Raw genomic sequence first — 17578 nt, 5'->3', positions numbered from 1 at the left:
ACTAAGATTACCACCAAGAAATCTGCTCACCTCTTATCTCCCTGAACAGTTTACAGATAGAATTAGCTCCAAATTATTTTAACTGCCTAGTGGAATGATTTTTTTATTACTCTGAGAATTTAATAATGCTACTTTTTACACATTGATCTTAAGCAGCTTTTGAAACAACAATTTCATTCAATTATATTTAAGTAGACTTTACCTTCTTTCAACAGCTTTTGTAGTATTTTCACAAATATACTATCTTTAGATGCTTCAATTGGATCATCTCTACCATCTGGACAGGACCATCTGCAAGTCAAAGAATAATTTTGGGAAAAAATTACACAGACAAATCAATAGGAACAGTAACAAGAAAAAAACCACCAAAAAACAAAAAACAAACCACAGGAAAATTAGATAAATTATCAAAGGTGATTAATACACGTCCATATGGAAGCATTATGTGCTTGGTTATAGCTCAGAGCCAGAGGTTTTTTTCTACCTTGAGTCACTTAGTCATTACTCCAGTAAAACTGGAACACAACTACTCTAGTATAATGTAATATTTAATAATGCTTCCCATTTTTAAACCATTAAAAATCCCAACCAAACAACATTATTTCTTTGATATAATATAAAAGTATTATTCATTGAGTTAAGAACTACCTATTCTCAGTAATTATATTTTACAGTTGAGGTGATGAAAGTGTAGATTTTTTTTGGTAAAATAAAACAAGAGAAGCAATTCTCTAATGTGAAAAAATCAAAACAAAACAAATAGCAAGCACTGAGAATTTTTGGTAAAATAAAACAAGAGAAGCAATTCTCTAATGTGAAAAAAATCAAAATAAAAATAGCAAGCACTGAGATAAGAAATAGAGAAAAAATTGTAAAATCTAAGTTGCAGGCCTGTAACAATACACAGAATCACAAAACAAACAGTTTATCTGCTCTGTGATTAAACAAAGACTCATGAACACCAGTCTCATTTGTGATTAAAAAAATCCCAAACAGATTTTTGTAAGAGGAACATTGTTTTAAATGACAATTTTTTCATCCTTGCAGACCTTTATATGCTCCAGTTTAAATTCAACACCAACCTAACTTGTTCTGCTGTGATTCCAACCTTTCAGTTGTTAAAATTTCCTGTTCCATGTGCTAAGCTGTTAGACAAAACTGGTTCTCATATCACTCCCTAAACTACCACAGGCCTGTGGGACGTACTTGTAACAGATCTGAACCTGGATCCAGGAGCTATTATTGACAAATCCTCTGTACCTCACTGGTTTTAACTCGATGTCTCTTCAGCTCCTAAATGTCTAGGATTACATCTTTAATTCCACTGGGAAGAATGTGAGGAAAGGAGGATTTTCTCGCCTTGGGCACAGAGGAGAATGGTGAGGACACTAGCAGAGCATCAGGAGCACACTCAGCAAGGCTCTCCATCCTACCCAAGAACCTTCTCACCATCTGTAGCCCTCAAGTTAGAAACCACAGGCCATCCTCAAAAGTAGGCATGTCATATCTTCAATGTTTACTTTTGCACACAGGTGAAAGTTACCACCACCTCTCTGTAAGCCTTTGTGAGCCTTGCTGGATGGATCTCAGCTGGGACATCATGTTTTCTACCCACTATTCAGTGTAAAGTCTGCATCTCACCTCTGGTTAGCTGCCAGAGTGGCCAAAATCTTGTCACACATGTATATATTTGAACTCTTAAAATACCACACTCAAAACCCCGTGCTTGTCCAGGGTGGATAGATCATAAACCAATAACTAGACTGGTGCCACGCAGGAGCTCTGAATTCTTCTGTCTTTAAAATTACAGGGAGGGAAAACACTTGGAATAGTGCGAACCTCTCTCTGCTTATGATTTGTTATATATGGACATAACTTACCCATGCAATTAGGAATTATTTCCTAGACACCACTGCCATTTGGAATCTATCCTATACATAAATGTGAATCCAAATGCTGCTTATTTCCATTTTAATCACAAATGGCACAGTGCATTTGGAATGAATTCTCTCCTCATCTTTTCTTCCTTAGCTTCCTCTTGGAACATAGGTGGGAGTTAGGAAAGTCAGAAGACTTCTGAGAGTTGGAAAGGAAAGGGAGGAAATGCCATTTGTGTTATTTAATCTGGGAAAGAATAGTACCACCGTTTGATGAGAAGATCCCTGTGACCAACTGGATTCTGCCTGTATTTGGTTTTGAACATCCACAAGAGTGGCTCTTCTAAGCACTGGTTAGGCTTTGGTCTCTTAGAACCAAAAATGCAGTTTTAACTCAAAAAGGTCATGAAATTGCCAGTGTGGTTCAATGGCAAAACCCAAGTGAAATAAAACCTTGCAGGAGAGACCTCTGCCTATGTAATCTTATTAAAAAAAACTTATACTTGAGATGCTTCAAAGGAAAAAAAAAGTTTAAAAAGGTTCAGCATTGAACTTCTTTTACCTCAGGAAAGGGTTCAAGAACAAAAGCTGCATGGGTTCATTTCTGCATCAAGTGCCAGGACTGCACAGCAGATTGCCAGTGAGATAAACCAACAGAGTACTGCAGATTTTTTTTGCTATGGTTTCACTTAACAAATAAGAATACATGCTCTGATCAGACACATTATACTTTACTTATCCTGTGAAATTAAATATTTTTGGTGACACTAAAATGTAATTCTGGAAAAGCTGTGTCTCAGTAACTTATATGTATACTTACCCATCTCTTTGGAGAGCCTTACAGAGAATTTTAAGTTTCAGATCATTTACATTCACTTCTTCTTCCTTCAATTCATATAAGGAGAAAAAGTCATATTAAAATTCCAGGGTTTTTTACAAAGAAATAATCACACTGTCACGCAGACTGCACCAATGAATTAGATTCTTCAATCATCAAACACAATTTTTAACATATGCTGTTTTAACAGATGATCTGATTGGACTGTTGAAACACCAAACACCGTTTGTTTCCAAATGAAATCATGGATTCAGACTTTCTACAGCACCACTTGACTGCTGACGATCAACTAACACACCTTGTAAAAGGGCACAAAAATACCAATTTGTAAAACATTGTATTCTAGGCAAATTTTATTTTACCATGTGCTCAATGATGGAGTCAAAGCTCTTTTATCAGTATGGCCAAGCTAACTAACATGCACTAGTGTCCACATTAAGACACATGTATATGAATACATTAGTAAATGTTTTCAAAGATACACATTTTATTTGAAAAGGGCAGTTTCTTCACTGCACAGAAACCACCACTCCAATTTGTGCTGAACGGTTCTACACAAGTTGTTAGAAATTTTAGTATCTGTGGGGAAAAAAAATTTGCAATTGCATGGGTTTAGAGTAACATTTTATTTTATTGAGATGAAAAAAAAATACAATTGGAAAAAAAGCAGATGGCAAATCTGTGGTTCAAAGCTATTTACATGTTAGAAAGTGGTGACTATCCCACATTACCTCAGGACAATCAGTGAAACTGTCAAGAGGGAAGACACAAGAACTAAACTACTAAAACCAGTTGATCTTTGTCCTGTTTGGAGACAGGACAGAGCCTTGCTTCCCTACAGAGCCTTCCTGTAGGGAAGCAAGGCTCTAAAAAGAAACTATAGACTATAAATGGGAAGTGAAGATGAAGAATGTAATTTTTCTCAAATTATCTAAACTACGTTTGGCATTATGTCTCCAGTGACTTAAAAACAAACTGGAAAAACACATCAGGGAGTTTTTTAATTACCATAAACTAAGCTAATATGTTAATTAACTACAGATGCATCACCCTAGCCTAAATAATAATAAAAGTCTCTAGGTTATAAATCCTTCAAAAAGTTTTCCTACCTCATCAATATACTCCAGCAGATCAAGTGCTTTCTTGAAGTCATATTCATTGGCTCTTCTGTTCTCATCACATATGAACAACTATGAAATCAGAGATTAATGTGGAGAATTATTTTTAGCCTACAAACTAACGTAACTGGTATCGGGGACAACCCGCTATGGGAAGCCCACCATGTATTTTCTACTTACATGACCTCCTCATGAAAATATGTTTTGATTCAACCACTAGTATTTTTATAGTAAGGAATATACTTAAGGTTTTAGAACAGCATTCCACCTACGTGACAATGGTCTGTGGACAAATGATACTGGATACAAGGCTGCTGGGTTTCAAATTTAAGTGCCATTTAAGGCTGTAACATTCCTGGACTACTGTAGCCAGAGCTCAGCTCCACAAATAAGCTCTCTGAATTATTTTGGTAATTAAGCTCAAAGCAATACTTCAGCACATGTGCTGCCTTTCAGCCCTTAAAAACAACAAGTTCCCCTCAGTATTTCATATCACCCAACTATAAATTAGTACTTCAAAGAAAAATTAACATTTACACTCTCTTAATTTACACTTTCTCAGTTTCATTTTTGCATTGCAAGTAGCAAGTATTAACACTGGTTTGACAAAAAGAGAGAGCTCAGAAGGAAAACTGTTGTGGTGCGAGCACTTGCCAAGTCCTGACTGACACCTCCTACCCTTCCCTAATCCCACAGATAGCCTTTCTTAAAGATACAGGTAAGGACTTCACAATCTGCTATTAGCACAGTTCTAAGAAAATTATGAGAATGTAAACAAACACGCTTGTTTATATGCTAGCTTTAGATTTTCTACAGGATTACAGAAAAATACAAAAATATTGGTTCCCAGACACAAGTGACTTCTTTTTCAATGTATTGCTGTTATTCGTGGAGTACCTGTATTTTAAATACTGGTAAAAAAATCCAGTATTTTTTACCATCACTGGATGGTAAAAAAATGTGGCAAACAAGGCAGAGTCAGTAAGGCTACTGGCTCCTGGCTGTTCCCAGAAAGGAGTGTGAAAAAGGAGTCAGCATTATTATCCCAGTACTGGAACAGTTCTAAATTTTGTTTCATTACAGGTTGGATTTTTGTAAAAGAAAACAAAAGTAGAAAGACTTCCTGTGCCTCTTTGCAACAGGTGACCAAAAGTCTCTTCCTGCTTCTAGTACTTCCTTTTTCTATCTTGCAGCATCCTTCTCCACTAAGGTAGAATTGTTTGTTCATTCTGCCCTACCATGTTCTGTTCTATCAAGAATGTAAAGGAAGGTAAGAAGTGTCTCACATCCAAAAACTGGCTTAGACCAGTAAATCAACTTCTGGCAGTGATCTGTTTTGCTTTTTCTCGTAGCAGCACTCCAAAGCACACATTCAACAGAAAAAACTAGCACAAAACCCATCATTCCGATGTTTGGTGGTAGAAACTAAGTGAAGTTAAACTAATTCATACATCAGATCTTTAGGTGGCTTCGCAAGTCATATAAGGGATAAAGGCAGCTGTGACCTTCCCATTTATTTTATCACAAAGGGGCAGAAAACATACTGGAAGTTGACCTGTGCAATGAAGAAAACATGGGACACTTACATCAATGAGCTGAGATGCAGACAGCACTGGCATATTGTTGAGGTTCAACTGCTTCTCTGCCAGGAGTTGTTCGGGAAGTGTCTCCTGATGTAACAAAAAGCGCTCCTGCTCTGATATTTCTTGTAGTCATTTAAGGAAATGAATGTTTCATGTTACTAAAATGTAATAATAAATTCTGTGGCACAACAACTGTCAAGCCACAATATTATTCAAGCTTACAAGCGTTTGTTATGAAGCATTCTCTTTGGACTCTCATCCATGTTCCCAAAGCACAGAAATACTTCCACTTCAATACTGCTTTTCCAGGGAACTAGTTCTTACTTTCCACTCATGTTCCCAGTGTAATGAAAATGCATAACTCTACTTTTGCCCTAACACTTCAAAATTAATACAGAGGATTGGATGGAAGCTGTTGGACTGCACAGGAAATGAGCTGGTTGCAACTTGAGGGAGCTGTGCCATGGACATGTTCTATCTCATGAACTGTTCAATTTTTGACTGTTTTATACTTGCCAGTATGAGCTGCTTTAGGATGAGAAACTTGCTTACCCAAAAGGGAATAATACCAACCACACCACATGAACCCTGCCCTTCCCACCAACTTCCACAGCATGTTAGAACAGGGAAAATAATTCTGTGGAGCATTTTATCTGTTTAAAGGAATAAGCAAAATATGGCAGAAATAATTAGTCCTTTTCATCAACAGAAAAGTGATACACAAAGAGTTTTAAGTTTTAACAACTACATCCTGTGCCACACAGAAATATGTAGTAGAATGTAGTCCAGAACAAATTTTTAGAGTCCTCTAGTCCACTAAAATAAAGCTTTAATTATCTCATTTCTAATTTTTAAATTTTCCTATTTAAAGGTGAGATTCTTCACATCAGCATAGGCATTTTCAAGGTGATAAAATACCTGATTTATACTTTAAGATTTCATGCAATGCTATACAACTTAAAAGGCAGATAATACATTATTATTATGAGCTAAAAATAATTTTTAAAGCCTACTTAGTTAACCTAATTATTACCAGGCTTTTTTAAACAAGATTTAAGAACTATTAATTACATAGATGGATAAATACACAGATAAACAGAAGTAAGCTTGAGCAGCAACCCTGAGTCATACTCCAAAGCTTCCCCCTGGTGGCCAGAATCCTTCAACCAGTAATGCAAAATTGCTTTTCCTCAAACTCACAGCACATGTGCTGCACAAACAGTATTTTCCAAAAGGGTAAGAATGGCAGAGCAGTGGAACCATTGCATTTGGTAATGAAGCAGGATAGATATTTGTACTTCTCCTGCTCACATAATTTCAGATGGAGCACAGCAAAACATTGTCATGGTAACCTTCCTAGATACAGAGAGCAAAATCTGAGAAAGCACTTCTTGATCACAACTGTATAGATTTGCAATTGCATTACTGCACTACAACACAGTTACAGGATTTCCTTGTATAGCCTAACAGCCTCAGGACTTGAGAAGAATTCAGAAGTGAAAGCCATTCTATTAATGGGCTCTAAGAAATTAATTAATTTTTACCTTGCATCTGAAATATAAAATGCAGATTCATAAAAATACATTCAGTGTGAATGTTGAGCACTTTCAGCCACTTCTCAAAGTACAGGTGGAGCTTGTTATTTTTCCAATATTATACATGTTAGTAGAAAAAGTGGAAAGGTACAGATTTGCCATGCTCATAGTCCTAACTCACACATGAAAGTGAACACTGAGGTTAGTGCCTCATGCTGCCTTCTTTGTGCTTCTTAAAATGAGCAAAATCATCAGCCCATTTATCCTTACCACACTAAGTCAGAACCCTCAATGCACAAAAATCAACCATCTCCAAAATTAATGGGATTCTAATTCAGTAATTTAGTAAGTCTTTTCTTCACTTTGCCCTGGTTTTATTTCTTACCTTCTATTTTCTCTTGTAGTATGTCTTCCGAGAAGTCTGATGCTAGTGCAGCTAATTTGCTCAAGCCAAGAAGTGTTTTCTTCTTTGTAAAATATCGTGTCTCCATATTTGCTAAAGTCTGCAATGTTCTGTGTGCCTAAAATTAATAAAGATGTTAGAAATCAGTTTTGTAAATTAGGATCAGAAGGTTAACAGACAAGAATTTTATCTGAACATAAGTCTCACAGCTATTTATTGTTTGTAATACTATAACCCTTAGTTTTAGAAGTTGTACAATTTGCACAATGGAACTCTGCATCACATTCTTCAAGAAGATGCTCTCTTTCAACAAAATATTTTAAAAATCTTTACATTGCTAATAAAAAAACCTACCAAATTCTCAAAGGATAAACTGCAACTTCACACATTGTATCTTTAGGATCTAATTCAATACTTTGCAATAAAAGCCAGGCAAATATGTTTTGACAGGACACAAATCTTTTTCATGTAGATTGTTTTGGCTGTTAATTTAAGAATTTGAAAAACCAGAATTGTGTATAACTTTTGCAGTAACCAAATACAGAGGCAAGAATTTGTTTATCAGACAAAGGAACAGTTTCTGAGCCCTTACTCAGAAATAAACTATCTACACAGAATTAACTGTACATTTTAGAATCCTTACCTGCTTTTCAAAGTGCTTTGCCATAGACAAAGAAATAGACATAGAAAACCTCAATTGACAAAAATAGAGTATTACAATATTCTCAGAGTGGTTTTAATTTGTTTTGGTTGGGGTTGTAGGTGGGATGCTTTTGTTTAAGAGGGATATGGCATTATGAACCTCTAATTTGCAGGAGGATAAATGTTTCCATGGCTTCCATGCTTAACAAATGTGCATATGAATTGAAAGAAGCCATTTTTTATTTGAAATACTTTTAACTGTTAAATGAAATGCATTTTTAAGTCTAGCAGAACAATGGAAAGACTGAGAAGCAAGAAGAGGGGATGCAACTGGAAAGCCCAGAAGGCAACAAATGATCATGTTTAAAAACAATGTCATGTTAATCCATCCACATGCACATCTGCTATTAAAAATACTTTAAACTATGGATGTAAGTGATTAAAGTTACCAATACCTTTTTTCCATTCATGATACCTCCAAATTCCTCAGCTTTAAGATGCTAGTCTTGAAAGAGAAGTTTCAGTTTTTCCCTGGCTGGATAATATTATAATGCTACTGATACTCACCATAAATCCCCAACTCCATCAAAGTCGTGATTGTGTAGCCAAACCAAATTTCCTCAGCAAAAAAGTACTAGGCAGGGATGAAAAGCAGCCCTAATTTCCATTACATGGTGCAGTGGCTTACATGAGATACCAGACAGTGCCTGAATGGAGGCTCTTGGTGCTCCTAAAGTACCAAATTAATTCTGTGTCATCTTTCCCCTAACCCAACTGGATAATCTGTCTTTTGATTGGGAAGAATCATAACTCGCTAAATTACCTACTTGAATATGTACCTGACCTGTTCAACGTGTGGTATTTCCATTTGGCTGTATTTAAGAAACCCTACCTTTTGCAAATCCTGGCTATTGATGTCGTGTAACCAGCTCAGATGTTCGTGTGCTTGCAAGAAACTGGCCAGCTGTCCATGCTGAGCAATAGGCTGAGATAGCAGCTTCCCTCGCTTTCCTTTTTCCAGATACCAGCGGAACAAGAAATCTGAAAAGTTCTGAATATAACAGAAATATGAACAAATTTTACAAGTTACATTGCACTATCTGGCTTGCCTTCTAAGTGCTTTATAAAATACAATTAGTAAGAAAATAATAAGAACCTGCTTGATAAAGCCAGACACACACATACAACAGAAATTACAGTGTTGATAAAAATCCCCATAAGAGTCCTGATAAGTGTTTAAAGCATTAATGAGCTCTCTGCATCAGATGCTGATCAACACAGAATCCTTCAATTAAAGTGATGGAAGTGCCAAAAGCAAATTATTCACGTTAATACACAAGAACAGGAATAACAATTCTTATTGTCTCATTTTCAGACCTGTTTCTTTGCCCCCTTCAAAACCCCATGTTCTTTTCAAAACTCACTATTTCCTTTCATAAACAAGTTTACTTCAGCTGTTACTGTTGTTGAAACATTCCCTCCTACCTAAAAGTTAACCTGCAACCTTCCTTCTCTCAGGCATTGTTTAATAAAACCTTTTTCTTTTTAAAGAAAAATCATCCTGTTTTACCCTCAAAAACTTGAATGTGAAATCTAATCAGGATTTCTGCTCAAGATTTAATTTAGTCTTTTCAGGACAATATTAGAGTAATGCTAAAGTTTAATTGCATTAACAATTTAAAAATGAAGTCTGAAGAGGCCATCAGTCTGATAGTCCATTAGACTTATCTATTCAGCTCTACATTTGCCACAGTAACTTCTTTTCAGGAAGTTTTATATTTCCCTTTTAAAATAAAGCATACAAAAAGGGGGAAAAAAAGGTAACTTATACCCTTTGTCAGTCAAGCTGAGTAATTTAAGATGCACTATTTTAAAAGTTTGCTATAATTTCTATTACTGATACAAAATAAAGCATATGAAAAGGAAAAAAAAAAAGGTAGTTTATCCCCTTTGACAGTCAGGCTGAGTATTTTAAGATGCACTATTTTAAAAGTTTGTTATAATTTCTGTCTATTACTGATATTTCTGGTTTTTGTTATTTAAACAACCTTTATGTACTCTCTTTACTAGGAAATGTGTAGATTGTAGGATTTCTCTTTCCCCAATAGTTGTGTAAAGCTAAACACACTCATCTCACCAATTCTCAAATTAACACCTTTTTGTTCCAGTCCCACACATTTTGAGTAAGCTCTATCACCTTTTCCTTAAGCTTTCTAATATTTCAGCACACTTAATTCTTACACTAGATTTTAACAGAGAGTGGAAAAACTGTCCAACAAATATGTAGCAGGATAATGCAAAAAACCCCAAAGCAACAGCCCTACCTTCCTACTCTTCCTAACTACTTTTATATTAACACATTAATTACTTTTCTGCTTATATATTTAACAATTTAATCTCTTTCGGAAATTATCCTCCATTTCATATTATGTTAGGTTAATAAAAAACCAGTGTAATGAAACAGCACCTGAGTGAAGAAATCACAAAACGCTAAGAGTGAGAAAACATGTCTGGGGCCCAAAAAGGTCCCATGAAAAGGCACTGCCCATACAAGCAGTACCTTTATTTCTGCTGGCTAGCTTTGCCTTCCCAATGTAAAATATTCCATTGAATATTTTACAGGGAATATCAACTTAAATTTTCCACATTATCCCTGTATATACACATAATTACATAAGCATTAAAAAAACAGGAAAAGAAACCCCAGAAAGAAATAGTAAATTTCCCAACATTTCAGATAAAAATTTATTACATAACACGACCTAAAGGAAACAGAAGAGACTTGCCTGATCTGCAAACTGAGTCATGTAGCGTTGTAACCTGGTCTGGTTGTCTGTCTGCTCACACATTTGCACCAGGATATCAAAGTCGCAGTACTTCTCTGCTAAAGCAGCTGCCAACTGGTACTGTCCCAGGGAAACTAAGTAACCAAGAAAAAGAAGTTTTATCAAACAAGTTCACCTTTGTCTGAGACCAGAAAAATGAAAACAAGTTTCAGAAGTTGCCGTGGAGGAGACACACTCACACATTCCCAAAGGAACACTCTCCTCCTGCATAAATCTCCCCTGCGCACACTCACTCACAGTCCTACCATCTCTGTCCCACAGCACAAGAAGGAAAAAGGGAATACTAAATGGCATCATGTCTTCTATTTCCTCTGGAAATTAGCATCATCTGCTATTTGCACTGGGGGAGGCAATTCCACCCATGACTTAACATCTACAATAACAGCCACTTAAATACACAAAGCAAAAAAGCAGCAGCCATAGGCTTTTGAAAAAGAACAGAACAAGTAAGGATAATTGGGCTTGCATTGAAGAGAAACTACTTAGAATCTTCCTTTTCGTTCAGTTAAATATGTAAGAGTCAGCAGAAGACTTAGTTATGTTTGTAAAGAAATATGAACCTTAGATTGAACATAACAATATAAAAGGCATTTATAAGCTAACAGAGCCCATAAATGTGGGCAATGATAATTTTATGAAGCTTTTTCTAAGAACGCTCAAAATTATCATTATATTGTTCTATTTATATAATTTACTTCAGTCAACAATATTTAAACTTTTCAAAGTTACTAAAATGCATTTACACCAGCTTATTTCCATTTTAAAAGGGAGCTTTTCTATAGGTTATTGATTCAGTAACCACATCCAACACGTTAAACAATGGGTACGATTATTAAATAATTTGGCTTCAAAAAGTAACTAATCACTGATAAACACCAAGCAAGCTTTCAGGCATATAGGTTTATCTCAGCTTGCAACAATATAAACATTTAGAATCCATTTACAGGCTACTTTCAGCCAGGCAGCACACAATAAAAAACTGCCAGCAAAATGCAACAAGTTAGCAGAATACAAAACTTCAAGCAGCCAGCCGTCTAAGGAGAGGTACACACATGGAGTGCAGTCCTGGATGCTAACTTGTAATCTGCTTTTATTTTTTAATCATCTCATTAAATCATAGACCAGCCAGTTGTACTTTGAAAGCAACTGCAAGCAGAATTCATACACAGATGTAATTTCCTCATAGAATGGACCGCTTAAGCTTTGCATTAAAGAACACGGAGACCACTCACGGAGAGGGGACAAGAGCTCGGATCTCTTCTGGACATATTCCATTTCTACGCTGCTGTACCGCTCCTGATCAGCCAGACGATCCACAGACTTCAGCTGAGCAACGTAGCCATCCAGGAAGCAATCCAGGAGTGCCACCAGCTGCTCGGCCAGGACGCTGCGGAGGTTGCTGTCCACCTGGGGATACACCACCTTCAGGATGGTACCGTGCTGGCGCGTTATTGCCGCGCGGAGGCCACTGGAGGCTTGGGGAAACAACACAGGGAACGTTACAGCAAGAATCCAATCACCGCAACAATCTATGGCAAAGCGTAAGGAAAACATTGCTATGGAATAATTAAAAAAAGACACAAGGTAAAAAGCCAGTAAATGTTTTAGTTTTGAAAAATCAAAGTTATACCGTCATCACTCCACATCCAGCAATGAACAACTACCTCCATCTACTTTTACATATTCAACTGGGCCAAGACATGGTAAGCTAAAAGCCTGAACTATGCAGATCTATGCTGCCAACCACCAACATCAGCCTTTTTCCAGAAGAAAAAAACTACCTGCACTATTTCTAAGCAAAGTAAGGGAATACACAGAGGAAAAGGCAACTTCTGTTAACCTGATTTAAATATTTTGATATAGTCATCAAAACACAAGATCAAAAGTTTGTATGGGTCTGCTTTTGAGAGGAGGAATACAGATTGCAAGACTTCTGTCTTAAAGGCACTAAACAAACGTGATTTACATGTAGAGGCTACAAGGAAGCTTAAGCATTAACTGGAAAGTGCTTGCTTCTGAGAACACTTGTTCTGATAGTTTTTCACACTATTAAACCATCAAAACAAAACAACATTTCTGCAAGTAGAGAATCATCAGTCCTTTTAAAACAGTTATGGATCACATTTTATTATTTATTTTAATGTTATGTACCCCACAGATCTGCCAACCAGAACCAATGCATTAAAAAAAATCTATAAAAATTCTAAAACTAGTTTTCTTTCCCAAATGTTTGGTTTTATCACCAAATTTGTAATGCAAGTTTTAAAAAAGCATTATCAGTACTGGACAAACTAAGAGTTCATTGATTAACCATTTCATTCCCTAAATGAAAACTTCATTTTCACTTACTCTCACTGACAACCCTGTAGCAGCTTTTAACAGAAAGTTTAAAATTCAGACTGAAATTCATGTGTTTTGAAACTTATGAACTTGTAATAGTACTTTCTCACCTGTCCATGGAATATATTCAGGTTCTCTTTCTGGAAGTTCACCTGCTTTATATAAAGAGTCTCTAGACTGACGATACTGACAGGCAACTTGTAGCATATCCTGTTGAAAGGTATGGATGTCAGTATTTTAAAGTCTACCTCAGTATACACAGACCACAAAAGATGTCGTCTTTTGTAATTCTGAAATGTTCCTTCAATACCCACATTCTTTCTACACCACTTTCTCAGTTGGACAGAAGGGGACATACTGACTGAGCAAGAAACCTCAGCGCTCAAACACAAGCTCTTCACTCTTTGCTACATATTCATGACTTCGCAACTTCCAACAAAGCTGCAACTTCTATATTATATTTAACAGTGGCTCAGGAGGAAAAGGAATGTCCCTAATTCCACCCAAGGCTGTCTTTTCCTTCCTGCTGTATTTGGACATTTGAAAAGCATTCATTTTTCTTCACAGGTCAGTAACTTGGATGTGCCACACTCAACTTGTTCTGTGCTCTTCAATGTTTATCTTCCCCTCCCACAAACATCTTGGTTAAGGCAGTTCTGTACCTTAATGATGTTGTTCACATTGACAACTATCTGGGCCCACTCAATTGATTCAACAGGCATGTCTTTCAGGATTTGCTCCTCCTCTTCTAATAAGCATTCAAAGATGGAATCTATCTGGGATACCTTGAAGACAGAAAGAAAAGTTACACTGAACACAAACATGTCCACTATCAGCTGACATCTGAAAGCTAAGAGCTGTATAGAAAAATTAAGTGCCTTAGTATAAACACATAGATAACCAAAAATATTAAAAGGTATCAACTACCCTAATGCATAATGAGATAACAAGCTTATGTTAAAACTACAAAAAATACCTTCTTTCTGGACTTAAATCTGAAAGAAAAAAATCCTCATTTCTGAAGACAACTTCATACACTTCCATTAAGCATATTCCTCCATCATCTTCAGGAATATTTAGCAGCAGAATCTTTGTTACATGAAGTATACTGGATAACATATCTGCTTTAAAATAGCAGACTATTATTTCTGTTTTCTTTTATATTTATTTTTCTCCCTTAGCAACTATTGTTCTCTGCAGTAAAAAACTTCCTAAGAATAAATGTTTTGTGCATAGTTCTTCTCAAGAAGGAAGAAAGAAACAAAAACAGAGCCCTTGACTGGAACGCAGCATAAACTGAGAACTAACTTAGCTTGACTAATGTTAGAGAGGACAAAAATTATAAGCGACTGAACTAATATAATTCCAGCCAGGACAGCTCATCAAAGCACCTCTCCTATCTGGAAAGCTTCATAATCTTCAGTTCAACCCTTAAAAATTATAATTTAGCATGCATCTTCTTATGTGTCAGAGAATTTCTGTTGCCCTTTTCACTACTTATCTATGTTGGGCAGTTGGTAATTGTAACTCTACTTCTGCTACATAAAATTTGTCAGAAATTGAGTTTCAGCTGCAGGCACAAAAAAGTACATACACCAAAGTGAGGGAAATACTACCACATTATCCCTATTTAAAGGGTAGTTGTGTAAATTTCAATTGATTTTTACAGTTTTTACAGGGGAAAGTTTCAAAGTACATTTCAAAGCACTGTAACATTTACTATGTGCAAGGCTATATAGTAATTCAGGAATTATGGGTTTCTTACCTCCCTGAAGAACACATCAGCAGGGGTAAGGCTTGCTGGAACATCACATTCCCTTTTGTTCAATGCAATCAGAATAGCAGCATTCACCAGTTCAGGCAGCCTGGAGTGGTGATTCTTGAGAACAATAGCTGCTGCCAGTTTCTCTCCGTGCTCACAGAGCAACAGTCGAGTGGCCATCGGCATCCCTCGCACTGGAAAACTGCCCAGACGCTCAAACACACCAACCTTTTATTAAAAAAAAAACAAAACAAAACACCCCATGCACTTTAAACAGTGTTCTAGAGGAATCAAGACAAAGTAATAAACTGTGTGTGCTGATACCAAAAGAACAGTAGGACCTACCTGTTGAAGAAACTCAATGAAGAACGAGTGTGCTTTTGTCTTATCCTCTAGCTGATGAAGAAGAATAAGAGATGTGTTGCTGAAACCAGCCGCTTCTAAAAAAAGTAAAATCTTAGGTCAGAGTACTTGATGTCTTAATTTCTGGATGTTTTGTGCCTCTGAGGTAAACTGATCTGTCAATTTTGATAGTGGTACCACACTGGTACTTTTTACAGTATATGCACACACATTTATATACTCCTTACTATGCTATTTTTAATCTATTTCAACTCCATAATGGCTGAAGAAAAGCTTTTAGAAGAAATAAAGTATCTTTAGATCAGTACTATTCTGAAATATTCAATTCATTATGCTGCTAAAATAGCAGCTCACAAGCATATTCTAGTTTTAGTAGGATCCAGACTCATATTTTTATCCTCATGGTGGACTAGCTATTGCTAAATTTATTATGCATTAGACCACAGCTACTAGAAGCTACAGTGTTACAAGCATTCAGATCTAATTGACTCTGCATCCAGTTTTTTTTGTACAAACTAAGTGTACTTGTAATATCAAGACAAAAAACTTGGAAGAGCTATCACTAAGCAAACTGAGCAAAATGATTTCCAAGAAGCTACCAATTTTCATTCCTGGCTTTAGTCAGGAATAAGCACAGACAGGCTGCCAAATTAAAAATAAAGTTGATTCAGAAAATAGCGAGGATGTGATGCCCAACAATTTCCAACTAGCTGTTGCCCCACACAAACAACAACAGGAAACATCATCCATCTGTAACTATTTACATGAACTTTCAAATTAAGCCTCTACTCTGTAACTGGCAACTACTGCCTAGAGGTTTGAGGCCACTTTCAAATGAAAACTTTTGTAAGAGACACCAAAGCATGAACAAAGAAGTTTCTTGCTGAAAACATGTCTGCTTCAATCCTTTATGCACAACAAATACTCATAAACCAATGTCTCTAGTCCTCTTGCAGGCAGACATAAATACCAATGCCCCAGAGGAATACAAGCTCACTCTACCCAGGATCCAAGGTGATCAGAAGCTGTGCAGTCACACTGACAACGGGGCTAAGAATGAACAAATAAGCTCTCTCTCTTAACACATCTATTTTTTTGGAAAATTATTCAAAATTACTCAAGGAATTGTGGAAATACTAAAGTGACACCATCTGATCCTTGCACAAGGACCCTTCTCAGAAATACCTTTTCCTTGCTGTTTGTGTTTACTGCATGAAGTCAAGAACTAATCACAGCAGACTGCAAGCTTATCTGGTAAGATCAAAAGATGCATCTTTAAGTCTTTCTAGAAATGTATCTAGTGGTGATAGAGGGCAAGAGACACCTATGCCTTCTTTGAAAAGCTTAAAGTATAATGTTATCTAGAATGCTATAGATACTACTTCAGAAAAAAACAACAAATAAACAAAAAAAAAACAAAGACCAAAACAAAACCACCAACCAACCAAACAAAACCACAAACCAAAAAGCTCAAAAACTAGCACATTATATCTACCTTCAGGTACAGATTCAGCCCATCTTGGATCAGAGGCAGGGTAATCATCCATTAAGTCCACACTGATCTGAGTCACTGCTCTGTCCAGTTCAACATCAGACTCCAGATCTGCATTACTTGGAAAGAGCTCAATTACCATGCTTTGTGCATTGACTACGTCTTTCCTGAAATAAATGAAACAAAGTATGCTAAATAAAACCAACCAACAGGATCATAGAAAAAAAATCCCCCTCAGTTAACAAGATTTTCTGATACACTTTTTGTGAAGTTCTTTAGATTACATACATCAAGAATTTTTTGAACTCTCTCTAAACTAACTTTAAAAACAAGAAGGCTGCACAACTTATAAATCAAAAAAGCACAGGCCAGGGGTCAAGGCACACTGTTTTTTATTACCTCTGTTATTATTTAAGAGAAAAGACTCATCACACAGAGTTAAGCCTGGATGTATCTAGCAGTTAAGTCACTAAATTTCTATTGCTTGCTTTAAAATTTTCTCATTTTCTCAATCACTCCCACTAATGGCAATAGAGGGGGAGTTCATAAAAGCTCTCAGGAAAATGCTTCAGCAAATATAATGCATTGGTTTTATTTCCTATCATGTCAAAGAATCCTCTCTTATTCATATGAGTAAGTAAAAGAGCAAGAAGCAACCAAACACAGACCTCCAAAGTATGAAGTTGTACTTCTATGTAAGAATTATGCAACATACACAAAACTCAGGGATTTGATTTTGTGAATAAAAAATTACAGTATTCTGACTGAGAAGGAATATT

The 17578-nt window shown here is 36.2% G+C and overlaps 1 protein-coding gene across 1 annotated transcript in view; it reads right to left on the bottom strand.

Moving 5' to 3' along the window:
- Positions 1 to 17578, bottom strand: part of NUP133 (nucleoporin 133) — a 32437-nt gene that overhangs the window by 1163 nt on the left and 13696 nt on the right. Inside the window, exons 13-25 of the mRNA XM_039707510.1 lie at positions 16803 to 16966; positions 15290 to 15384; positions 14948 to 15172; positions 13845 to 13967; positions 13293 to 13392; positions 12075 to 12317; positions 10783 to 10916; positions 8889 to 9047; positions 7337 to 7472; positions 5420 to 5538; positions 3825 to 3905; positions 2698 to 2762; positions 203 to 291 (exon numbers count right to left, since the gene is read on the bottom strand). Of these exons, the coding sequence (XP_039563444.1) occupies positions 203 to 291; positions 2698 to 2762; positions 3825 to 3905; positions 5420 to 5538; positions 7337 to 7472; positions 8889 to 9047; positions 10783 to 10916; positions 12075 to 12317; positions 13293 to 13392; positions 13845 to 13967; positions 14948 to 15172; positions 15290 to 15384; positions 16803 to 16966 (1733 nt within the window). The remainder of the gene's footprint in view (positions 1 to 202; positions 292 to 2697; positions 2763 to 3824; positions 3906 to 5419; positions 5539 to 7336; positions 7473 to 8888; positions 9048 to 10782; positions 10917 to 12074; positions 12318 to 13292; positions 13393 to 13844; positions 13968 to 14947; positions 15173 to 15289; positions 15385 to 16802; positions 16967 to 17578) is intronic.

The sequence above is a fragment of the Passer montanus genome, unplaced genomic scaffold (assembly GCF_014805655.1).
Source record: "Passer montanus isolate IOZ18808 unplaced genomic scaffold, ASM1480565v1 scaffold2, whole genome shotgun sequence".
Classification (NCBI taxonomy): Eukaryota; Metazoa; Chordata; class Aves; order Passeriformes; family Passeridae; genus Passer; species Passer montanus.
Note: the sequence above shows the minus strand (reverse complement) of the source record. Positions and strands in the feature narration are given on the sequence as shown.